General features: G+C 38.1%; 1 protein-coding gene across 1 annotated transcript in view; it reads left to right on the forward strand.

Annotated features, from left to right (window-relative positions):
- The window catches only part of HENMT1 (HEN methyltransferase 1), a 10268-nt gene extending 5073 nt beyond the window's left edge, over nt 1-5195 (forward strand). Inside the window, exons 4-6 of the mRNA XM_072420866.1 lie at nt 335-517; nt 3045-3222; nt 4431-5195. Of these exons, the coding sequence (XP_072276967.1) occupies nt 335-517; nt 3045-3222; nt 4431-5195 (1126 nt within the window). The remainder of the gene's footprint in view (nt 1-334; nt 518-3044; nt 3223-4430) is intronic.
- Nucleotides 5196-9890: the final 4695 nt, after the last annotated feature.

Raw genomic sequence — 9890 nt, forward strand, 5'->3', positions numbered from 1 at the left:
AAAAAAAAAAAAAAAAAAAAAAAAAAAAAAAGTTAAAATAAAAACACATACAAATAAATTCATTTTAGATTAAATTTTTTTTTGCCCGAATTTTTGCTGTTGAATCCCGTGTTTTTCGGGTCAGGTCTAACCGAATTCGAACAGGCATATTCAGGTCGAATATAGGGACAACCTGAATTCGAACATCAACATTAATAGGGATTAAAGGAAACTGTCAGAAAATTTCAGGGGGAAGAATTTATAAATGGAGCCCCAAGAATACTTTCTTTAAATCTATTTGTAAAGCTACACCGACCTAATCTTGTTATATTTGCAATTTTTTTATTAATTTAAGAATCGAGCACCTGGAAACCGAAGAGCTAGCTAAACTTGAGGATGTTCTTTTTGGATTTTGGGCCCCTTATGCAGCAATAATTAGCACTCCTAATGTGGAGTATAATGTCCTGTTTACTAACTCTCCAAAAGTCAGGAGCTGGGAACACAAGTTTGAGTGGACTCGAAAAGAATTTCAGGATTGGTAAGATTTTTTTAGTGTGTATTTTCAGTGAGGTTTTTTTTTTTTTTATGAAATTCTAAAACAATTAATGTGCCACTCTCCCATTTCAGTTGTTGTTTACATCTTCTTAACAACTGTGTAAAGGCAAAAAAACATATGCAGTACATGTTTAAAAAGTCTGTTTTTACACTTTCAAGACCCCACAGCTACAAAAAATACAGTACTTGTTGAACTACCAAAAATGCATGTAGATACAAGTCTTGTTGCAGGCTAACGACACACGCTAGAGCAAATGGGGGAAGGTAATTGTTCAAGTTTCCTTTTAATTAATTTTTTTTAATTAACAAGCAGAGTATTATAATTATGTTAGCAATCAGAGTAGTGTAGTGACACTCAGTGTCCATACAGCATACTGTATCCTATTTCTTTAAAATAATAAGGGTGTTTTATATCATGAAATTGTGTTCATCTCTGGTGAAAATCTGATGTGTACAGGGATCCTTCAACATCTTTATCAATCCACCAGAGTGACCGATCCGGAACAACCACTGCTCCTAAGTAGAAGCGCACAGAGGGATGCTACTCACTTGTCCTCCCTCATTCCCTTTCCATACAACAGAATAACAGTGTGTACACAACACTCATTTGTTCATCTGTCACTGGAAATGATCACAAACACCTAATTGAGCATGGTAGCTCAGACCTACCAGCTCGTCACCTATAGCTAGATCACCTCTTCCATGCCCCTCTCCACCCCCCAAACCTGCTTACCAAATAAAACTCATGACCCCCCACTTAAAAATTACAGACACAGGTGTGCGCCTAAATTGGCTGGCAAGCAGCCGTTTATTAAACAGTTTATAAAATAAATAACCAAAACTTTGTAAATATAAATGACCGTAAGGCTTAGTCTACACGGACTGTTACCCCAACGTTTAACCTGAGGCTTTTAAAGCCCATGTTTGAAATCCCCATGCATTACAATGGGTTAATCTACACCAGGACGTTTCCTTGAGGCACCTTTATGACATTTATCTTCAACGTTTAAAAAATTAAAAACGCTGGAAAACGCCCTAAAACGTTAGGAAACACTTCCATTGATTTCGATGGAATGTTTTCCCGCGTGAGCACTTAACATGCAAATTAGTTGAAAATGCGGCATAGGCAAGCTTTAAAGTGCTAATAAAAGTGCATATAAATGCAATAGGAACGTTTACATGCTTTTTAAAAAAACATTTATGTAGACCCAGCCTAAATTAGTCAAACAAATAAACAGAACAACAAGAAAAGAAACAGACAAACAGCAACCAACTTAAAAAATATTATCATAACAATCTTCATGACCATAATAACCCAATTAACCAAACTAAAATCCCCACAATAACGTTACGATGAACCTTTCCAGATTTACATCTTAACATCCACCAGGCTGCAGGTCACACCATTTTCCATGCCCAGAATCCTTGCCTTCCAAGACCCCAACCGCCTTGGCCCGTTACCCCCCCCCCCCCCCCCCCCTGCACCTACACCCCAAAATTTTTGTCTTCCCTTCAAGCTAGCTGTTTAGAAAGAGGGCCCCCCCTTTCTCTAACCCTCCTCTTCTCCTCCTGCTAGCACTCTCCCTCCCTCTGTGCTTACTGAACCAATTAACCCTCTCCTTACCCTCTCGCTGGGGCCTTGCACTCCTGTCATGCTGGCCCTGCGTGTAACTTTGTACCCTACGGGCCTCTCTATATGTTGGAGTTTGTGTAATAAGAATTATTAATCCACAGCTAAAAATTGGGGAACAGAACTATGAATATACTGTAAAAGCATGGGGAAAAAACGCATGAAAATTTTTTATTTGTAGTACATTTATTTGAGAATTGCACAGAATTCAAATCTGTACATCTCGTGTTACCCTACATGGTAACAAAGGATATACAGTGCCATCTTGTTTCGGATGACACCCTTGCCAGGGTATGGCAAAACGCATTCATTTTACATTGAGACATGAACTATAAAGACGACTATTGGATCCGGATGCTCTGAAATAGAAGTTTATATATATTTTCTTCACAGGTCATTCCTAATATAAAAAAACCCTAACCGTTGCCATGTATGCTCTTGCCTTTTGAGGTCTGCTGAAAAGGCACCAAATGAACCCTCATTTTTCATTTTGTACTGTTTAGGATTCTTTGATTGTTCTGTTGTGAGTGTTAGGAGTTTCCCACAGCTAAAAATAGATTACTGCTTTCACAATAGATCTGAATAAATGATCCGAAAGTACACCAGTTCTTATCACTGACATTGAAGTCTCTTGACAAGGATTACCTGTAGTACTGTGAAACGCTGACCCTGTGCAGGAGCTTCCTCCTTTTTTTTTTTTTTTTTTTTTCCTTATTTTTTTCCTTAGTCTTCCTTTATTAAATCAGGTCCAATGTTTTTCAATGAAGTTTTAGCTATCCAAAAAAAGATCATTCTGGATGTGCAGATTTTTATACTAATAATCTGCAGTTTCAGTGATCTGAAGTCGGCATTCAAAATCATCTTTGTATTTTACATCCAGGGCTCTAAAAGTTGCCAGCCGCTATAATTATAAAGTAGAGTTTAGTGGAGTTGGAGACCCCCCACCAGAACATAAGGAGATTGGCTTTTGCAGCCAAATTGCTACATTCATAAAGGACTACAATGAAAGTGAGGGATCCATCAATGCAAAAAAACAATGCAAGAGTGTTTATGAAATGGTAAGTATTGCACTGTTTTTATGTCTTAACCTGTGTGTGTGTTATCAAAGAAATAAACCTGAAACACAATGTAATATATTGCAATTTTTTAGTCCTTTGATTTGGTTGCTTTATTAGATTTAATCCTGAAGGCTAAAGCTACGTACACACGGCAGATTTTTATCGCCCGATAATCGGCATGGGCCAAATATCGGGCGAAAATCTGCCGTGTGTACAGTCGGTGTCGTCCATCGTCCGAACGACCGACCTGCCGGATCCACAGACGATGGACGACGACCGATCCTAATGAAAGGGAAGGGGGAGAGCGCGCAGCAGGGTGCCGCTCCGTCGCTCTCCCCCCCTCCCCTCTCCATAGAGCATGAACGGTGCTGTATGTACAGCACCGTTCATGCATCGTGCAGTCCCTTGGAAAAGATCGTGAAAGATCCTTTCCAACGACAAAAATTGCAAGTGTGTACGCAGCTTAAGCATCTGTAGGTAAAGAGATATACCTGCTGATCCTGTGCACTGAACTTAAATTGAGCAATGTTCTAAGCTTTCCCAGCTCTCTTCTGAAAACTAAGAAACACCCCTTGCTTTGCAAAGGAGATGAGCATGGCTTTCACATCAGGAGTGTAGTGTAGGGTAGTAATGCTGCTCTCCCATGACCAGTAAGCTACTATATATATGTATGTGTAAGTGTGTGTATCTCTATCTATCATATATATATATATATATATATATATAATATAACCATTAAAAAAAGTGGTTCTTCTGGAAAATTAAAAAAAAGTTTGAATTAAAAAATTTTTAAAACTAGAGATTATGCCATTTCTGACTAACACCCAATTCTCTGAGCCATAATGTGTATGCAGCTTATTGCAGCACAATGGGCCACATAGTTATCTGCATGCTTGTTATAGGTGTGTGACTGCAACTACTGACACCAAAAGATCAGCTTTACATCCAGGCAATAGGCATTCTTTCATTTTCATAACAAATTTCAAAGTAACTAAGTTCAGACTCATTTATGTCCAGCAAAATGATTAGTCATTTAGTGGTAGGTCCTGTATTGTACATAGCTCGATTCACAGTTTGTTTTGTAATAAATGTTGTTAAAGTTTTATAAATATTTGTGTAGTACAAATCTTTAACTAGACACAGATTTAGTGGTTTACTTTTCTATAAAAGAGAACTAACAACCAAATTTGTTTTAATCCACATTTTAGATGTTGCATTCGCTATATCCAAGTATCCAGCAGAAAGAGTATTTTAGGAAAGCTGTATGGAGAGAAGTCCGTAAAAATATGGAAGTGCTAAAAGACAGGTTCCTTTATCTTCAAAATAAAACAGAAGAAAGTGAACAAGACCAAATGACTGATGCAAGTGACAACAGTGCACCCTCTATACATCATTTTTTTATGGATGCATTTACAATTGAAGACCAATGTTTACAGGATGATGCTCTAAAACCGTATATGCAAGGAAATTACGTTTATGTCCCCCTGGAAGCATTGTTAAAGTTCCCAGATGTCACAAAATTGTGTGACAATTTGGATGATATAAGAGATGTTCTTACAGATTTCAACATCCTTAGTGAAGATAGTAAGGCAATTGTGTATCACATAGAAACGAAAGATGAGATTGATGAAGCGAGAAGCCTTTGGTATCGCACGATTTATGGTAATGATTTGGAAGAGCATGAAACTGTGCTTCCCTTGGATCCAGATACAAAAACAAAGGAGCATAGAACAATTGAGTGTCCCATAGATCCAGATACAAAAATAAAGTATGAGAAATGGGATTATGATGATGATACACCTTTGCATATCACAGAAATAGATGCTCAATTGTGTAAGTGTTCCGATTCGGATAAAAAAAATGAAGTAACTGTGGATGAGGATTGGAATTTTGACACTGGTGTAAACTTTGTGTGTCCCATAAACTCAGAAGATGAACCAAAATTAGATTGGAGTAAATTTATTTTTTCCTAAACACAGATATTGGATTCATACTCCACATTGGAGTATTGGGATATGTTTTTGGAACACAGTACCTCATTGTCTATATAACAATCCCGATTGTAGTAGTTTTACAATCCTTCTGTGAAATAGTAGTGCAAAAATAACTACAATGCCTCTACAGCTACATACAAATGACAAATTTAGGAAGCTGGAAATGATCTTTTGTGATCATTTCCACTGACTTTACAACAGATGAGCACGGTACACATAGAACTGTTTAGTTCTATGGAGAGGGTAGGGGGGAGGATGAGTGAGAGGAGCACCACTGCATCCTCTACAATGGGAAATGACGCTGGTCTTCTCTGGTGGTTTAGCAATTTGCCAAAGCAGACCATTAAACTGTTTCGGGGGACCACTATACACATGCTAAATTTGCATGTAAGATAATTTATCATCCCACATGTGTACGTAGCTTTATTAGAATCCTGCTGTAATTTAAAAAATATCATGAAAAAAGTGTACAAAAATCTCTGTATGCTACTATCATGATTTCAGAAAGATTTTATACTTGGGTTATAAATATTTGGACAGAGACAACTTTTTTTCCAATTTTGGTTCTGTACATTACCTTAATAAATTTTAAATGAAACATCTCAGATGCAGTTGAACTGCAGACTTTCAGCCTTAATTCAGTGGGTTAAACAAAATGATTGCATAAAAATGTGAGGAACTAAAGCCTTTTTTTACACAATCACTTCATTTCAGGGGCTCAAAAGTAATTTGACAAATTAAAAAAGCTGAAAATAAAATGTTCATTTCTAAAACTTGGTTGAAAACCCTTTGCTGGCAATGACGGCCTGTAGTCTTGAACTCATGGACATCACCAGATGCTGGGTTTCCTCCTTTTTAATGTTCTGCCAGGCCTTTACTGCAGCGGCTTTCAGTTGCGGTTTGTTTGTGGGCCTTTCTGTCCGAAGTTTAGTCTTCAACAAGTGAAATGCATGCTCAATTGGGTTCAGATCAGGTGACTGACTTGGCCATTCAAGAATATTCCACTTCTTTGATTTAATAAACTCCTGGGTTGCTTTGGCTGTATGTTTTGGGTCCATTGCCCATCTATATTATGAAACACCTCCCAATCAATGTGACTGCATTTAGCTGGATTTGAGCAGACAGTATGTCTCTGAACACCTCAGAATTCATTCAACTGCTTCTGTCCTGTGTCACATCAGGATAAACACTGGCAGCCATGCACGCCCAAGCCATCACACTGCCTCCGCCATGTTTTACAGATGATGTGCTATGCTTTGGGTCATGAGCTGTTCCACATCTTCTCCATCCTTTTTTCTTGCCATCATTCTGGTAAAGGTTGATCTTGGTTTCATCTGTCCAAAGAATGTTTTTCTAGAACTGTGCTGGCTTTTTTAGATGTTTTTGAGCAAAGTCCAATCTAGCCTTTCTATTCTTGAGGCTTATGAGTGGCTTGCACCTTGCAGTGCACCCTCTGTATTTACTTTCATGCAGTCTTCTCTTTATGGTAGACTTGGATATTGATATGCCTACTTCCTGGAGAGTGTTGTTCACTTGGTTGGCTGTTGTGGGTTTCTCTTCACAATGGAAATTACTCTGCAATCATCCACCACTGTTGTCTTCTGTAGACGTCCAGGTCTTTTGGCGTTGCTGAGTTCTCCAGTGCTTTGTTTCTTTCTCATGATGTACCAAACTGTAGCTTTTGCCACTCCTAATATTGTAGCAATTTCTCAGATGGTTTTTTTTCTGTTTTTGCAGCTTATAGATGACTTGTTTCGCCTGCATGGAGCGCTCCTTTGACCAAGTTGTCTGTTCACAGCAAAATCTTCCACATATAAGCATCCCCCCCCCCAAACTTAACTGATAATGACATAAGGAAGGAATTGCCCACACCAGCCCATGAAATAGCCTTTGAGTCAATTGTCCAATTACTTTTGAGCCCCTGAAACAGTCATTGTGTAAAAAAAAACAAAGGCTTTAGTTCCTCACATATTTGTATGCAAACTTTTTGTTCAACCCACTGAATGAAAGCTGAAAGTTTGCAGTTCATGTGCATCTGAGTTATTCCATTTAAAATTATTTGTGGTAATGTAAAGAACCAAAATTAGAAAAAAGTTGTCTCTGTCCAAATATTTATGGACCTAGCTGTATGTGTTCCACTACAATCTTGTATCACCACTATTGTTACTGTCTGTATTTATTTTGTTTGTTACTACCTTTTAGATTTTCACAATTTGTGTGTCATTTATTTTATCCCTTTTGTTGTCGTACGAATGTTTTCTCTGGTTCATTTTAATAAAGAGTTTTCTTCTGAAAATTGTCGAATTGCAAAAAACAAATTCTCCAGTGTTTCTCTGAACTGAATGTTTGACTTTAAAATAAGCCATAGGAATTTCAAACATGGACATAAAGGCTGGGGACACAGTTGATGTAGGCTTAGCCTTACTGAACAAGTCTCACTTTGAAAATTGGTGATCAGTCAGTTGTTTGTTGCAGAAAGGGACAGGCAATGCCCCTCTCTGCAATAACTGTAATCTGCCTGATCAACACCAGCTGTCAAATTTCACTTGGCTGCGCATGCACAGAAATCCCAACTTCCCCTGCCCATGCTGGGAATGAATCAAGATGGCCAAAGGTTGTATTCAAGAGGAGAAGGAAAGAGGTGACAGAACAGGGACAGGTGTAGTGCTAAATGTTCCGCCCTAAATGGGCAAACACTAATGTTTTCTAGCTGGGACAAATGTTCTGGAATGCCCCAACTTCTGAGAGTTTTTATTGGCTATGTGTAGACATTGGTCAAAAAATGTGTTGACCGCTCCCAACTGCTTCACGCTAGCTTTTGAAAATGCTTATACAGGCTTTTGTAAAGGCTTTAATATTTTTTTTTTTAGGGGGGGGGGGGGGGGCGGTGGGTTTAAAGGCCTTTTTGTTTTTTTTGTTTTTTTAGCTTTATGTAAACAAAGTTGAGCTGGTGGTGGTAAAGGGAATGATATTACTTCTTTTTACTTCCTGTACACTTTCCCAGGGTGGTGGTGGTCCAACATCTGGTGATCCACTAATAAAAGGAGGTTTCAGGAAATCCTCCTTATTCCAGATCCCCTCCATTACACCACCCCTGGCCTGCAAATGCACCTCACTGCCTTTCTAACCCAATGTGTGCTACCAATTGCATTTAACCACACCCAAAAATGTCTGAGCATTAAAAAGGTTGCTTTTGGGAGCAGTATTTATTTGTTTGAAACATCGATGGAAAAGTGTGAGTCCATTATGACACTTTTTACCATTTTTCTATAGATGCTGAAAATACATGCACCAGTCTGCAGATATTTTAGCTAGTGTTTTTTTTTTATATATATTTAAACAGATTGTTAATTTGTAAGATTAAAAATTATTATTGCATTATAGAATTTTAGGAAGGATATGATCAGGACTAGTTGTTCTGTCAGCTTGAACCACTCTGCAGCCAATCTTTCATATTGCAGTGCATTTGGTGGGATACTCCCATATTCTGGTGTGCAATAGTGCAGGTGTCCTTTTTTCTGCAAAGACAAAAACCATACGTATTTTCTGCTGCAATTTTTAATGCAGTAGTCTGAACTAGCTCTTGCATCTGGATCACTCTTATTTTGTTCCAAGCTGCAACTTTTTTTCCACAGACCCACTGACATTCACGTTTTTTCAATGCAGTTAAAAATACACTTGGAACTCAGTAATTGCTAACTATCCTGGCCTTAAAGCAGCAGATATGCTGTTTTTAGATCTCTCACCACAGGTGCTCTATAGGATTTAGACCAGGACTCATTGCTTGTCACTTCAGAACTCTCCGGCACATTGTCTTAAATCATTTCAAGTGCTTTTTGAACTATGCTTTGGGCCATTGTCCTGCCATAGGACATTTTTGATGTTTTGTAGGGAATGTCAGTTTTTTTTTCTCTGCCTTTGTTTGTGTTTCTAGTGCCAACAAAAGAAATAAACACGACAATACAAAAGCATTTGTATTGCAAACATTTTCTGGGAGAAGTGTTGCATTTTGTGACATGAATGCAAGGGTGCCAATATTTTTGGCCATGATTGTATATCACCATGCCAAATAAAGCTGTGAGAACAAGAAAATGGGACTTGCAACTGATGACTTTCTTTAACAGAGGTTGGTTTACCTCTCCACCTGTGACTAACCTAAATCTTGTTTCTCTACATACTGTAGTAACTGACTAACTTAAGACAAACAAATGTGTTTCAGGTCAGTAATGAAGCCAGGATAAGAATTAGGGCCCTTGAGTTTGCACCTGTGAAAACAGTCAGCAGGGACACCTCAAATGAGTTGTGCGAAGCGGCATTGGTATGCAGTGTAATTCTGTGTGTGACAGGGAGTCCCATTTCTTTCTTTTTTTTTTCTATCTGTATATCTATTATTGCAGTAGTTCTGTGCAACATCCAGATGGTGTTGAGATTTTTTTTTCCTTTATTGGTGTATTGGTTTCATTGTGGTGGATGACTTTACATTTTGATCTTCAATCTCTTGCTAGATATTCACTGATCTTCCTCAGAGGGAGTACTGTACAGACACATGCAAAATGGAGCTGATCAGAATAGATGCAAACAGCTCCCAGTGAATTTTGCCTTGATATGATTTGATAATAAAATGGAATTGTTCACTGAGCATTTCAAATACAATACAAAGTATGCAATGCAGCG

This window comes from Pyxicephalus adspersus, chromosome 8 (assembly GCF_032062135.1).
Source record: "Pyxicephalus adspersus chromosome 8, UCB_Pads_2.0, whole genome shotgun sequence".
NCBI lineage: Eukaryota > Metazoa > Chordata > Amphibia > Anura > Pyxicephalidae > Pyxicephalus > Pyxicephalus adspersus.